At 40.3% G+C, this 16,872-nt stretch overlaps 1 protein-coding gene across 1 annotated transcript in view; it reads left to right on the top strand.

Annotated features, from left to right (window-relative positions):
• The window catches only part of LOC139412688 (glutamate receptor-interacting protein 2-like), a gene marked incomplete at its 5' end in the record, with an annotated part of 110,889 nt that overhangs the window by 47,241 nt on the left and 46,776 nt on the right, over positions 1-16,872 (top strand). The window contains 4 exons of the mRNA XM_071159349.1: positions 7,023-7,168; positions 10,187-10,267; positions 13,220-13,283; positions 16,812-16,872. The exon at positions 16,812-16,872 is cut by the window's right edge and continues 85 nt beyond it. Of these exons, the coding sequence (XP_071015450.1) occupies positions 7,023-7,168; positions 10,187-10,267; positions 13,220-13,283; positions 16,812-16,872 (352 nt within the window). The remainder of the gene's footprint in view (positions 1-7,022; positions 7,169-10,186; positions 10,268-13,219; positions 13,284-16,811) is intronic.

The raw sequence follows: 16,872 nt of genomic DNA, 5'->3' as shown, positions 1-16,872 counted from the left end.
TTAATTTTAAAAAATTACGCAGCGTTTAAAAACGATGATTTTTTCTGAATGACACAGATCCCATACAAAGCTATTTTGGGTATATATGGACCGATTTAAACGAAAAAAAGACCCAATAGTGATGTTTATGGGGCATATAGGAGTGCCAAGAAAGAAGCTCGTCAAAGGTAATGAATGTTTTATATTTTATTTCTGCGTTTTGGGTAGCGCCGGCTACCGCAAAATCTGTTGTTTACGTGTCGAGCTGGCATTTTGGGGGGTGCATGCTATCAGATAATAGCTTCTCATGCTTTCGCCGAAAAGCATTTTAAAAATCTGACTTGCTGGCTAGGTTCACAACGAGTGTAGCTTTAATTCAATATCCTGCTTGTGAATTTTGATCAAAGATTGAGTTGTAACGAGTACATTTAGCATTTAGCGTAGCGCATTTGCATTTCCAGGGGCATACTTGAGACGTCTGCGTCTCAAGGATGGTCAAGAAGTTAACTCAACTCATTACAGTGTATTAGATGAGTTAACTCAACTTATTAGAGTGTATTAGATGAGTTAACTCAACTCATTACAGTGTATTAGATGAGTTAACTAAACTTATTAGAGTGTATTAGATGAGTTAACTCAACTTATTAGAGTGTATTAGATGAGTTAACTCAACTCATTACAGTGTATTAGATGAGTTAACCCAACTCATTAGAGTGTATTAGATGAGTTAACTCAACTCATTACAGTGCATTAGATGAGTTAACTCAACTCATTACAGTGTATTAGATGAGTTAACTCAACTTATTAGAGTGTATTAGATGAGTTAACTCAACTTATTAGAGTGTATTAGATGAGTTAACCCAACTCATTACAGTGTATTAGATGAGTTAACCCAACTCATTACAGTGTATTAGATGAGTTAACCCAACTTATTACAGTGTATTAGATGAGTTAACCCAACTTATTAGAGTGTATTAGATGAGTTAACCCAACTCATTACAGTGTATTAGATGAGTTAACCCAACTTATTAGAGTGTATTAGATGAGTTAACCCAACTTATTACAGTGTATTAGATGAGTTAACCCAACTTATTAGAGTGTATTAGATGAGTTAACCCAACTCATTACAGTGTATTAGATGAGTTAACTCAACTCATTACAGTGTATTAGATGAGTTAACCCAACTCATTAGAGTGTATTAGATGAGTTAACGCAACTCATTACAGTGTATTAGATGAGTTAACCCAACTCATTAGAGTGTATTAGATGAGTTAACTCAACTCATTACAGTGTATTAGATGAGTTAACTCAACTCATTACAGTGTATTAGATGAGTTAACTCAACTTATTAGAGTGTATTAGATGAGTTAACTCAACTTATTAGAGTGTATTAGATGAGTTAACCCAACTCATTACAGTGTATTAGATGAGTTAACCCAACTCATTACAGTGTATTAGATGGGTTAACCCAACTTATTACAGTGTATTAGATGAGTTAACCCAACTTATTAGAGTGTATTAGATGAGTTAACCCAACTCATTACAGTGTATTAGATGAGTTAACCCAACTTATTAGAGTGTATTAGATGAGTTAACCCAACTTATTACAGTGTATTAGATGAGTTAACCCAACTTATTAGAGTGTATTAGATGAGTTAACCCAACTCATTACAGTGGATTAGATGAGTTAACCCAACTTATTAGAGTGTATTAGATGAGTTAACCCAACTTATTAGAGTGTATTAGATGAGTTAACTCAACTCATTACAGTGTATTAGATGAGTTAACTCAACTCATTACAGTGTATTAGATGAGTTAACTTAACTCATTAGAGTGTATTAGATGAGTTAACTCAACTCAATACAGTGTATTAGATGAGTTAACTCAACTCATTACAGTGTATTAGATGAGTTAACCCAACTCATTACAGTGTATTAGATGAGTTAACTCAACTCATTACAGTGTATTAGATGAGTTAACTAAACTCATTACAGTGTATTAGATGAGTTAACCCAACTCATTAGAGTGTATTAGATGAGTTAACCCAACTCATTACATTGTATTAGATGAGTTAACCTAACTCATTACAGTGTATTAGATGAGTTAACCCAACTCATTACAGTGTATTAGATGAGTTAACCCAACTCATTACAGTGTATTAGATGAGTTAACCCAACTCATTACAGTGTATTAGATGAGTTAACTCAACTTATTACAGTGTATTAGATGAGTTAACTCAACTCATTACAGTGTATTAGATGAGTTAACCCAACTCATTACAGTGTATTAGATGAGTTAACCCAACTCATTACAGTGTATTAGATGAGTTAACTCAACTTATTAGAGTGTATTAGATGAGTTAACCCAACTCATTACAGTGTATTAGATGAGTTAACTCAACTCATTACAGTGTATTAGATGAGTTATCTCAACTCATTACAGTGTATTAGATGAGTTAACCCAACTCATTACAGTGTATTAGATGAGTTAACTCAACTCATTACAGTGTATTAATTTGAGCCAGTTTCTTACAGCAGGAATATAATCCTGCAGCAAAAGCAATTGTGAGTTATCATGTAAAGACATTTTTGTTGGGGTTGAAAATCAAGTCTGGTAATTCAAAGTGGAAATTACTTCCTTTAAAAGCCTTTTTAAACCTCGAATGCACTACAATTCAGGAATGTTCTCATGCAACAGAGTGATCAAATTAAGATCCTACACTTTTTGGGGGGACTTCATAGCAGATTTAGAAAAGGTGTTTGATAAAGTATGATTAGAATGTATATATAAATGCCTGGGTGACTTTAATTTAGTTGAATCTCTAATACAACGGGTTAAAGTTATGTACAGCAACCCCAGATGTAAAATAGTAAACAATGGTAACTTCTCAGAATGTGTTGAGCTTTTAAGAGGAGTAAAACTAGGCTGTCCGATTCTGTAACCATGGACAGGTAAATACTTGTCTATTTATGGAAGAACTCTTTGGTCTTATCACAGTTTACTTACTAATGTCACTGCCTACTCCAGATGACTTGTTTTTTTTAAATCATATGAGCAGAAAATTATGTTTCATGTTATTTGGAACGCTAAGCCAGACAAAATTAAACGTGCCTATTTATATAATGAGTTTAGGGGGCTAAAATGATTAAACCTCTCACTAAAAGCTTCACTCATACATAAATGATACTTAAATCCAAAATGGTTCTCCAGTAGATTATTAAGGAAGGCTCATCCTTTGTTTAAAAACATTGATTTTTTTTGTCTTTAAACAGATTACAACTTCTCATTTCCCACTAATTGAAAATGAAATGTTGTTTAAAGTATCACCCTTTCTTAAACAAGCTATACAAAAGCTGGTTACAATTTCAGTTTTATCCTCCAGAAAAGGTAGAACAAATATTACAACAAATGTAATGGTTAAACTCAAATGTACAAATTAAAAAAATGTTAAAATAAACATTATTTACGGAACAAATGTTTAAATATGGTATTATATGTATTAATGATATTATGAATAGAGACGGAGGAGTTATGTCACATCTGCAGCTATCGAAAATATATGGGAATATCTGCTCAATCCAAATGTACAACCAACTGATTGCAGCGTTACCACAAAAATGGAGGAGGGAAGTAGAAAAGGAAGAAGGTAGGGAACTTGTTTGCCTGCCATATATTAAAGATATAAATTGGCTGAAAGGATCTGACATAAATAGAAAAATAAATTGACAGAAATGTTGACAGCTGCGCCATAGGGGTGGCAAAATAAATGGGAGGAGATTTTTGATGTACCAATTCCATGGCATATGGTTTATGAACTGGTACAAAAAACTACACTTGATTCCACACTTAGAGTTTTTCAATTATTATATAAAATTCTTGCCACCAACAGAATGCTACAGTATATATATGGGGCAACAATACAACAATCTCAGCTCTGTAGATTTTTTTCTGCGAAGAGACCATTTATTCTGGTCTAGTCTCTATGTAGGTTGTTTCTGGTCACAGGCTCAGGAATGGTTAAAAAAAACATAACATGCACTTAAAATGAACTTTGGAAAGCCGATTTGGAAAGCCATAGTCAGTCAATAAATAATATAATAACACTGGTAGGAAAGGTTTTCATCTTTCGCTCACAATCTGTGGATAATATACGATTAGAAAGGTTCAACGTGTATGTAAAACATGACAGCACAATTGAAAAATGTTTGGCACATGGAAACCAAACAAGGTGGTCTATGGTGATAGGTGGGAGGGGCTGAGAGAGGCTGAGGGGTGGGATTAAAGAGTTGAGGGCTATGGTGATAGGTGGGAGGGGCTGAGAGAGGCTGAGGGGTGGGATTAAAGAGTTGAGGGCTATGGTGATAGGTGGGAGGGGCTGAGAGAGGCTGAGGGGTGGGATTAAAGAGTTGAGGGCTATGGTGATAGGTGGGAGGGGCTGAGAGAGGCTGAGGGGTGGGATTAAAGAGTTGAGGGCTATGGTGATAGGTGGGAGGGGCTGAGAGAGGCTGAGGGGTGGGATTAAAGAGTTGAGGGCTATGGTGATAGGTGGGATGGGCTGAGAGAGGCTGAGGGGTGGGATTAAAGAGTTGAGGGCTATGGTGATAGGTGGGAGGGGCTGAGAGAGGCTGAGGGGTGGGATTAAAGAGTTGAGGGCTATGGTGATAGGTGGGAGGGGCTGAGAGAGGCTGAGGGGTGGGATTAAAGAGTTGAGGGCTATGGTGATAGGTGGGAGGGGCTGAGAGAGGCTGAGGGGTGGGATTAAAGAGTTGAGGGCTATGGTGATAGGTGGGAGGGGCTGAGAGAGGCTGAGGGGTGGGATTAAAGAGTTGAGGGCTATGGTGATAGGTGGGATGGGCTGAGAGAGGCTGAGGGGTGGGATTAAAGAGTTGAGGGCTATGGTGATAGGTGGGAGGGGCTGAGAGAGGCTGAGGGGTGGGATTAAAGAGTTGAGGGCTATGGTGATAGGTGGGAGGGGCTGAGAGAGGCTGAGGGGTGGGATAAAAGAGTTGAGGGCTATGGTGATAGGTGGGAGGGGCTGAGAGAGGCTGAGGGGTGGGATTAAAGAGCTGAGGGCTATGGTGATAGGAGGGATGGGCTGAGAGAGGCTGAGGGGCGGGATTAAAGAGTTTATATTCAGTCATGTATTATTGTTATGTGATTGATGTACTGTATGTAAAAGTACCATGTATATATGTAAAATATATATGTAACAAAAAAGCTGTAAAAAAAAAAAAAAATATGTAGGTATTTGTCCTCCGACTAGGGGGGGTGGTGGAGGGGTTAATCATTTAAAAATTATATCCTACACTTTTAGAAAACATTGTGCTATCTAGAACCTTTTAGGTGTTCTGCTATGGGGACTGCCGAAGAACCCTTTTGGAACCCTTTTTTCTAAGAGTGTACATATGTAGGACATATTCGCTAAACAGCCTGTTGGTCCAGAGAAGAGAAGGTGGCTGTTGATTCCTACATCCAAACAAGAGGCTGGTGATTAGTACTGGGTGAGATCATTGAGTGGGTGGTTAATGGAGCATGGCCTCAGACCTCTCGGCAGCATCACACTGTAAACTACTGAGACATCAACATCACGACTCTCTATGTGTGTGTGTTGTGTGGGTGTGTGTGTGTGTGTGTGTGTGTGTGTGTGTGTGTGTGTGTGTGTGTGTGTGTGTGTGTGTGTGTGTGTGTGTGTGTGTGTGTGTGTGTGTGTGTGTGTGTGTGTGTGTGTGTGTAAAAAATAATCAGAACACCTCTTACTTGTAATGGAGTCCGTTTGTTTCCAACTCTGCTTTCATATATTCTTATCTCTCTGTCTCTGTCTCTGTCTCTCTCTCTCTCTCTCTCTCTCTCTCTCTCTCTCTCTCTCTCTCTCTCTCTCTCTCTCTCTCTCTCTCTCTCTCTCTCTCTCTCTCTCTCTCTCTCTCTCTCTCTCTCTCTCTCTCTCTCTCTCTCTCTCTCTCTCTCTCTCTCAATTCAATTCAAGGGACTTTATTGACATGGCAAACATATGTTTACATTGCCAAAGAAAGTGAAATGGATAAAGACATTTCAAATGTCATATTATGTCTATATACAGTGTTGTTACGATGTGAAAACAGTTAGTGTACAAAATGGAAAATAAATAAATATGGGTTGTATTTACAATGGTGTTTGTTCTTCACTGGTTGCCCTCTTCTTGTGGCAACAGGTCACAAATTTTGTTGCTGTGATGGCACACTGTGGTATTTCATCCCAATAGACATGCTAGTCTCTCTCCCTCCCTCTCCCTCTCTTTCTTTCTCTCTGTCTCTTTCTTTCTCTACCTCTCTCTCTCTCTCTCTCTACCTCTCTCTCTCTTACCCTCTCACTCTCTCTCTCTTTCTCTTTCTCTCGTTCCTACTCTCTCTCTCGTTCCTACTCTCTCTCTCATTTCTACTCCCTCTCTCTCATTCCTACTCTCTCATCACTACTCTCTCTCTCTCTCTCTCTCTCTCTCTCTCTCTCTCTCTCTCTCTCTCTCTCTCTCCTTTTCTCTCTGTCTCTTTCTTTCTCTCTCTCTCTCTCTCTTACCCTCTTGCTCTCTCTCTCTCTCTCGTTCCTACTCTCTCTCTCATTTCTATTCTCTCTCTCATTCCTACTCTCTCTCTCTCTCTCATCCCTACTCTCTCTCTCTCTCTCTCTCCTTTTCTCTCTCCCTCTCTCTCCAGTGCCTTTTCAATCAGCTATAGTCCAGATGATTGGTAATAAGATTCATATGCTCTCCTTCCCTGGAGGTTACTGTATTCATTATTAATCAATGTCTTAACTCTGCTACACTGTACTTTTCCATCTCTCGGTTTTTCATTTCTCTGATTGTTACAACTGAAATTACAAATCCAATCAAATGTATTTGATCCGATTTATATTGTAAAATTATGTAAAAATGTGACTGCCTTTTTTTCTAACTTCTCTTTTGCATCTAGGCCGGATTACAGCAAAGACATTTTGTGTCAACAGGGCTTTATAATTACATTTTATTGATTGAATGATTGATCACTTCATTTATTGATCGATTGTCCCGACAGGTGCGGCCTGCTGCAGGTTGGAGACAGACTCCTGTCCATCAACGGAATCCCCACGGAGGATGGAACACTGGAAGAGGCCAATCAGCTTCTCCGAGACGCCGCTCTGGCCAATAAGGTCTCTCTTGAAATAGAGTTTGACGTCGCAGGTTGGTCTCTTGGGCTTAGGCCTCCCAGTAGGCTATATGTACAATATGTGAAACTAATGAACTTATAAAATGGTTGAAAAGCTATAGACCAGGGTTGTCAAACATACGGGCCATGGGCCAGATCCAGCACGTGAGGGGGTGGTTTGAGATTTCAAACTCAATATACTTTAAATGTATACTTCCAGTTTACTGTGTCCAGCTCACTGTGTCCAGCTCAATATGTCCAGCTCAATATGTCCAGCTCACTGTGTCCAGCTCAATGTGTCCAGCTCACTGTGTCCAGCTCACTGTGTCCAGCTCAATGTGTCCAGCTCTATGTGCCCAGCTCACTGTGTCCAGCTCAATGTGTCCAGCTTACTGTATCCAGCCCATTATGTCCAGCTCAATGTGTCCAGCTCAATGTGTCCAGCTTACTGTATCCAGCCCATTATGTCCAGCTCACTGTGTCCAGCTCAATGTGTCCAGCTTACTGTATCCAGCCCATTATGTCCAGCTCAATGTGTCCAGCTCACTGTGTCCAGCTCAATGTGTCCAGCTCACTGTGTCCAGCTCAATGTGTCCAGCTCAATGTGTCCAGCTCAATGTGTCCAGCTCAATGTGTCCAGCTCACTGTATCCAGCTCAATGTGTCCAGCTCACTGTGTCCAGCTCAATATGTCCAGCTCACTGTGTCCAGCTCAATGTGTCCAGCTTAATGTGTCCAGCTCATTGTGTCCAGCTCAATGTGTCCAGCTCACTGTGTCCAGCTCAATGTGTCCAGCTCACTGTGTCCAGCTCAATGTGTCCAGCTTACTGTATCCAGCCCATTATGTCCAGCTCAATGTGTCCAGCTTACTGTATCCAGCCCATTATGTCCAGCTCACTGTGTCCAGCTCAATGTGTCCAGCTTACTGTATCCAGCCCATTATGTCCAGCTCAATGTGTCCAGCTCACTGTGTCCAGCTCAATGTGTCCAGCTCACTGTGTCCAGCTCAATATGTCCAGCTCAATATGTCCAGCTCAATGTGTCCAGCTCAATGTGTCCAGCTCAATGTGTCCAGCTCAATGTGTCCAGCTCAATGTGTCCAGCTCACTGTATCCAGCTCAATGTGTCCAGCTCACTGTGTCCAGCTCAATATGTCCAGCTCACTGTGTCCAGCTCAATATGTCCAGCTCATTATGTCCAGCTCAATATGTCCAGCCCATTATGTCCTGCTCACTAATAATAACCCAAATTAAAGTCTAGACATTGAAAATGTCAAGAAAAGGATGAATAGAGGACTATTTCTTGCAAATTTTGATGGTGAGGAAATATAACCAATTTTCAGTGCGTCTCTCCGGACGTTGTTGGAGACTGAATGTGGCTCTAGGGGCAAAATGAGTTGGACACCCTTGCCTTAGACTAATGGTCTAGTAATCATTGTAATGAACAGTTTATCATCAGGGTTTAGAGTGGTTACCCTAAGGGCCAAAGTAACTTTTACAATTCTCATTTAAAATATCCAGTGTATAAATCTAATTAGTTGATAAAATGGTGGGTCTGATGGTCTAATGGTAATCGTTATAATGAGCAGGCCTAATGATAGCTAGTCATTATAATAAATAATCTGCATTTTCAATGTATGTATGTATGTCTGCACACAACTAATTAGAGTAGGTGCTGCCTTTTTGATAACAATTTTCCCAGATTCTCAGCAACCTGATTAAACAGCTTTTAATTGGGATGGACAGTAGGATAGTAGGATATTAGGATAATAGGATATTATGAAAGTATTATAGTAGGATACTAGGATAGCATGATAGTATGATAGTAGGAAAATGTGATTGTAGGATAGTAGGAAAATATGATAGTATGATAGCATGTTAATATGATAGTATGATAGTAGGAAAATGTGATTGTAGGATAGTAGGAAAATATGATAGTATGATAGCATGTTAATATGATAGTATGATAGTAGGAAAATGTGATTGTAGGATAGTAGGAAAATATGATAGTATGATAGCATGTTAATATGATAGTATGATAGTACGTTAATATGATAGTAGGATAGTATGATAGTACGTTAATATGATAGTAGGATAGTATGATAGTACGTTAATATGATAGTAGGATAGTATGATAGTACGTTAATATGATAGTAGGATAATATGATAGTATGTTAGTAGGATAATATGATAGTATGCAATACAGATGATGATGATGATGGACCTTATGACTGCATGCCAAATGGCACCCTATTCCCAACATAGGGCACTACTTTAGACCAGTTCTATGGACTCTACATAGGACACTACTTTAGACCAGTTCTATGGACTCTACATAGGACACTACTTTAGACCAGAGTTCTATGGACTCTACATAGGACACTACTTTAGACCAGTTCTATGGACTCTACATAGGACACTACTTTAGACCAGTTCTATGGACTCTACATAGGACACTACTTTAGACCAGAGTTCTATGGACTCTACATAGGGCACTACTTTAGACCAGAGTTCTATGCACTCTACATAGGACACTACTTTAGACCAGAGTTCTATGGACTCTACATAGGACACTACTTTAGACCAGTTCTATGGACTCTACATAGGACACTACTTTAGACCAGTTCTATGGACTCTACATAGGACACTACTTTAGACCAGAGTTCTGTGGACTCTACATAGGACACTACTTTAGACCAGAGTTCTATGCACTCCACATAGGACACTACTTTAGACCAGAGTTCTATGCACTCTACATAGGACACTACTTTAGACCAGTTCTTTGGACTCTAAATAGGGAAAAGGGTGCCATTTGGGATGCATTTTATGTCATCTAACTTTTCTTGTAATGTTTAGCCAGATACAGTATAATATCTGATATGTGTGTGTGTGTGTGTGTGTGTGTGTGTGTGTTTGTGTGTGTGTGTGTGTGTGTGTGTGTGTGTGTGTGTGTGTGTGTGTGTGTGTGTGTGTGTGTGTGTGTGTGTGTGTGTGTGTGTGTGTGTGTGTGTGTGTGTGTGCACGTGAGTGTGTTTTCTCCTCTCTGTGTGTTTAGAGTCTGTTGTGCCCAGTAGTGGAACATTCCATGTGAAGCTGCCTAAGAAGAGAGGGGTGGAGCTGGGCATCACTATCAGTGGTAAGACTTGGTATACACGCACACACACACACACACACACACACACACACACACACACACACACACACACACACACACTTCCTCTACCATCATGTCTAAATGATCTATCCTCCTCATGGACAGTCCGTCTAAACTATTTATCTTGTTTCTCATGGCATTCTCCTGTTTCTCATGGTTGTGAGTTTATTTTAAAGCTCTCTAGAACACCCACCACTACTCATAGGCTGTGTCCCAAATGAATGGCACCCTATTGCCTATATAGTGCATTTTTTTTGACCAGGGCTCATCTCTTAATGGGGTGTCATTTGGGACGTAACCCTACTCCTCTTCATTCTCCCTCTGCCTGCGGAAGACTGCCTGTGGAATCTCATTACATGACCCTGGGAAAATACCCAGCTCCTATACAACTCTGTTTATGCAAAGAGTTTTCTCCCAAGCAGCTAGCTGAAGGGTTGTTGACTTTAGAGAGCTGACGTATCACTCCATTACTCTATTCTCTGGGTAGTCTCCTTCTGCTGCCCATTAAAAAAAACAGCCACGCACCTTACATAACCCTTAAAAAAGACGTCCATGCACCCTACATAACACTTAATAAAGATGGCCATGCACCCTACATAACCCTTAAAAAAGATGGCCATGCACCCTACATAACACTTAATAAAGATGGCCATGCACCCTACATAACCCTTAAAAAAGATGGCCATGCACCCTATATAACCCTTAATAAAGATGGCCATGCACCCTACATAACCCTTAATAAAGATGGCCATGCACCCTACATAACCCTTAATAAAGCCAGCAATGCACCCTACATAACCCTTAATAAAGACGTCCATGCACCCTACATAACCCTTAATAAAGACGTCCATGCACCCTACATAACCCTTAAAAAAGCCAGCCATGCACCCTACATAACCCTTAATAAAGACGTCCATGCACCCTGCATAACCCTTAGAAAAGCCAGCCATGCACCCTACATAACCCTTAATAAAGCCAACCATGCACCCTACATAACCCTTAATAAAGCCAGCCATGCACCCTGCATAACTCTTAATAAAGATGGCCATGCACCCTGCATAAACCTTAATAAAGATGGCCATGCACCCTACATAACCCTTAATAAAGATGGCCATGCACCCTACATAACCCTTAATAAAGATGGCCATGCACCCTACATAACCCTTAATAAAGCCAGCCATGCACCATACTTAACCCTTAATAAAGATGGCCATGCACCCTGCATAACCCTTAATAAAGATGGCCATGCACCCAGATAACCCTTAATAAAGATGGCCATGCACCCTACATAACCCTTAATAAAGCCAGCCATGCACCATACATAACCCTTAATAAAGACGGCCATGCACCCTACATGTAAACCCAGTACATAACCCTTATAAACCCAGCCATGTACAGTACATAACCCTTGTAAACCTAGTACATAACCCATATAAACCCAGTACATAACCCTTATCAACTCAGTACATAGCCCTTGTAAACCCAGCCATGTACAGTAGATAACCCGTATAAACCCAGTACATAACCCTTATAAACCCAGTACATAACCCTTATAAACCCTGTACATAACCCTTATAAACCCAGTACATAACGATTATAAACCCAGTACATAACCTGTATAAACCCAGTACATAACCCCTATAAACCCAGTACATAACCCTTATGAACTCAGTACATAACCCTTATAAACCCAGTACATAACCCTTATAAACCCAGTACATAACCCTTATAAACCCAGTACATAACCCTTATAAACCCAGTACATAACCCTTATAAACCCAGTACACAACCCTTATAAACCCAGTACATGACCCTTATAAACTCAGTACATAGCCCTTGTAAACGCAGCCATGTACAGTACATAACCCTTGTAAACCCAGTACATAACCCTAATAAACCCAGCCATGTACAGTACATAGCCCTTGTAAACACAGTACATAGCCCTTGTAAGCCCAGCCATGTACAGTACATAACCTGTGTAAACCCAGAACATAAACCCAGTACATAACCTTTGTTAACCCAGGACATAAACACAGGACATAACCTTTGTAAACCCAGTACATAACCTTTGTAAACCCAGTACATAAACCCAGGACATAACCTTTGTAAACCCAGTACATAAACCCAGGACATAACCTTTGTAAACCCAGTACATAAACCCAGGACATAACCTTTGTAAACCCAGTACACAACCTTTGTAAACCCAGTACATAAACCCAGGACATAACCTTTGTAAACCCAGTACATAAACCCAGGACATAACCTTTGTAAACCCAGTACATAAACCCAGGACATAACCTTTGTAAACCCAGTACATAAACCCAGTACATAATCTTTGTAAACCCAGTACATAAACCCAGGACATAACCTTTGTAAACCCAGTACATAAACCCAGGACATAACCTTTGTAAACCCAGTACATAAACCCAGGACATAACCTTTGTAAACCCAGTACATAAACCCAGGACATAACCTTTGTAAACCCAGTACATAAACCCAGGACATAACCTTTGTAAACCCAGTACATAAACCCAGGACATAACCTTTGTAAACCCAGTACATAAACCCAGGACATAACCTTTGTAAACCCAGGACATAACCTTTGTAAACCCAGTACATAAACCCAGGACATAACCTTTGTAAACCCAGTACATAACCCTTATAAACCCAGCCATGTACAGTACATGTCAGAGGAAAATAAGTCTTAATGAGATGATTTATTTGAAAGTGTAATGCCACTAGAGTTCCCCCACCACATTATGCAGTCTCTCATCTTATGTCTGTTGAAAAAGCATCAACTGCTTCCGGCTGTTTAATTGAATCTCAGTTTTTCCTTTAAACAATAGCAATAATTATTTTCTATAAAATCATGAATTAATGACAAAAGTACAGGATGTATCAAATACTAACACTGTTACCTCTCCTCCCTGACAGCCAGTAAGAAGTCTGGAGAGCCTCTAATCATCTCAGACATAAAGAAAGGCAGTATGGCTCACAGGTACGGTCGGTATGGATGGCTTCAGGCCACAGACTAATGACTTGGGTTTAATTGTTTGATCTTGTGACGGTTCATGTTGTTCTCCTACAGAGAGAGACAGTTCACTGCAATTATTATTATTATTATTAATTAATTAGTGAAGGTGTAAACAGTAGAAACATATATACTTAACATATATACGTATTTGACCTCTCAGCTTCACTGTCAAATAAAATAAAAAATTGCTGAGGAAATGTACAAGTCTGCTGTTAATGAAAATGCAGAGGACTTTGCAAAGGTTGCTGTTGGTGCATATCTCCCGGTAGTTATTGGAGTCCAATTTGTCTCCACAAGTCCTTGGTTCCAAATATTGGGGAAGATGCCAGAGCTGAGGATGATGTTAAAGAGTTTAAGTATAGCCAATTGGAATTTGTGGTCTGTATATTTAATAATTTAGGAGACCGTCAAATCCACAGGCTTTTTTGGGTTGGTGTGTTTGTATTTTGTCGTATATTTTAGTCAATGTAATTGGAGAATCCAGTGGGTTCTGGTAGTCTTTAATAGTTAATTCAAAAGATTTGTATTTGATCATGTATATGTTTTTGCTATTTGTTCTTTGTAATAGAGCCAAAAAGAATGGAGAAGTGGTTTACCGATACATCTCCATTTTGGATAGATAATTATTTGTGTTGTTGTTTGTTTAGTGTTTTCCAATTTTCTATGGATTCTTCAATTACATTGAGCTGATTTCTGACGTGCTGTTCCTTCTTTTTCCGTAGTGTATTTCTGCATTTGTTTCAGTGATTCACCATAGTGAAGGCGTAGACTCAGGTTTTCTGGGTCTCTATGTTTGTGGTTGGACAGGTTTCTCACTTTCTTTCTTAGGTTTTTTGCATTCTTCATCAAACCATTTGTCATTGTTGTTAATTTTCTTAGGTTTTCTGATGGAATTTACTTTTGATATGTTAGCTAATGGGTAAACTATACTGTTCAGGCTTCCTACTGCTAAGTTTAAACCTTCACTATTGCAGGAAAACATGTTGTCTAATAAAGTTGTCTAATTTGTTGTTGGCCAATAGTTTTCTGGCAGGTGTCTACACTACCTTCCTTCCATCTATAGCATTTGTTAATAGTATGCAGTTTGTTGGGCTTCGATGCCTCATGGTTGATTATCACTCTGTTCAAGTAGAGTGTGATTTTTCTGGGATCTGATAGTGGCGTCAGTGGCCTGACTGTGAACGCTCTCTCTGAGAGACTCTGGGTTGAAGTCGGTGATAAAGTAGTCTACAGTACTATTGGCTAGAGATGAGCTATTGGTGTATCTACTGTAGAAGTCCCCTCAAAGCCTACCATTATATACACTAAAAAAAAAATATAAACGGGTTGGTCCCATATTTCATGAGCTGAAATAAAAGATCCTAAATATTTTCCACACCCACACAATCGTATTTCTCTCAAATTGTGTACACAAATGTGTTTACATCCCTGTTAATTAATGAGCATTGGTGAGCATATAATAATTTCTCCTTTGCCAAGATAATCCATCCACCTGACATGTATGGCATATCAAGAAGCTGATTTAACAGCATGATCATTACACTGGTGCACCTTGTGCTGGGGACAATTAAATGCCACTCTAAAATGTGCCGTTTTATCACACAACACAATGCCACAGATGTCTCAAGTTTTGAGGGAGCGTGCAATTGGCATGCTGACTGCAGGAATGTCCACCAAAGCTGTTGCCAGAGAATTTAAAATGTATTTCTCTACCATAAGCCACCTCCAATGTTATTTTAGAAAATTTGGCAGTACGTCCAACCAGCCTCATAACCAAAGACCACGTGTAACCACGCATGCACAGAACCTCCACATCCAACTTCTTCACCTGCAGGGTTGTCTGAGATCAGCCATCCAGACAGCTGGTGAAACTGTTGGTTTGCACAACTAAATCATTTCTGCCCAAACTGTCAGAAACTGTCACAGGAAGCACATCTGCGTGCTCGTTGACCTCACCAGGGTCTTGACCTGACTGCAGTTCGGTCTCGTAACCAACTTCAGTGGGCAAATGCTCACCTTCGATGGCCACTGACACACCGGAGAAGTGTGCTCTTTATGGATGAATCCTGGTTTCAACTGTACCGGGCAGATGACACAGAGCGTTATGGCATCATGTGGGCGAGCGGTTTGCTGATGTCAACTTTGTGAACAGAGTGCCCCATGGTAGTGGTGGGGTTATGGTATGGGCAGGTATAAGCTACGGACAACAAACTCAATTGCATTTTACCGATGGCAATTTGAATGTGCAGAGAAATCGTGACGAGATCCTGGGGCTCATCGTTGTGCCATTCATCTACCGCCATCACCTCGTGTTTCAACATGATAATGCATGATGACCCCATGTCGCAAGGATCTGTACACAATTCCTGGAAGCTGAAAATGTCCCAGTTCTTCCATGGTCTGCATACTCACCAGACATGTCACCCATTGAGCATGTTTGGGATGCTCTGGATCAACATGTACGACAGCATGTTCCAATTCCCCCAAATATCGAGGAACTTCTCACAGCCATTGAAGAGGAGTGGGACAGCATTCCACAGGCCACAATCAACAGCCTGATCAACTATATGCGAAAGAGATGTGTCGCACTGCAAGAGGCAAAACGTGGTCACACCAGATACCCACTGGTTTCCTGATCCAGACCCCTACCTTTTTTTAAAGGTATCTGTGACCAACAGAAATCCATACATTAGGGCCTAATTCATTTATTTAAATTGACTGGTTTCCTTATATGAACTGAAATTCAGTAAAAACTTTGAAACCGTTGCATTTTACGTTTCTATTTTTGTTCAGTGTACCTACCCAGTATGCGACAGAGCTGCAGGAGTTGTGACCCGTTTTTGTTGGTTAGGTTGTCATAGGTGTGGTTATGTTGTCATATGTGTGTCTAGAGGGGCATATGGGGGAGGGAATGATGTCACTTCCAGGTAGATGTTTGTCCCCCTGTGTGCTGAGGGTGTATATGTAGCACATATAGGTAGCACACAGGAGGACATTTTTCTCTGTTGAGATCATTTCCTTTGGAATTTATAGCCAGATGTAACGTATTCCTGTTTTAATTAACTTAATAGAGCGAGTTAGATCTGCTCTATACCAAATTATCATATGTCCTGAGTCCCTTCCCTGTTTCACACCTGGTAGTTTGGTGGATGGGACTACCAGCTCTCTGTAACCTAGAGGGCAACCAGTGGGTCCATCTCCTCTATATCATGTTTCTTGTTGGATGAATTTCAAATGTATTTGGTGAAGTCCAGGTTCCTGCTCTTTAGGCCAAAGGCAGATGATCTCAGGCCTTGGGTATTCCAGGATGAGATAGTGAAGTTGTTCTCTCTCTCTCTCTCTCTCTCTCTCTCTCTCTCTCTCTCTCTCTCTCTCTCTCTCTTTCTCTCTCTCTCTCTCTCTCCCTATAACTTTCTCCCTCTCTCCCCCTCTTTCTCTCTCTCTCTCCCCCTCTCTCTTTCTCTCTCTCTCTCCCTCTCTCCCTCTACCCAGGACTGGTACCCTGGAGCCAGGTGACAAGCTGCTGGCCATAGACAACATCAGACTGGAGAAC

This window comes from Oncorhynchus clarkii, chromosome 7, assembly GCF_045791955.1.
Source record: "Oncorhynchus clarkii lewisi isolate Uvic-CL-2024 chromosome 7, UVic_Ocla_1.0, whole genome shotgun sequence".
Lineage (NCBI taxonomy): Eukaryota > Metazoa > Chordata > Actinopteri > Salmoniformes > Salmonidae > Oncorhynchus > Oncorhynchus clarkii.
This window is presented reverse-complemented; position numbering and strand designations above follow the sequence as displayed.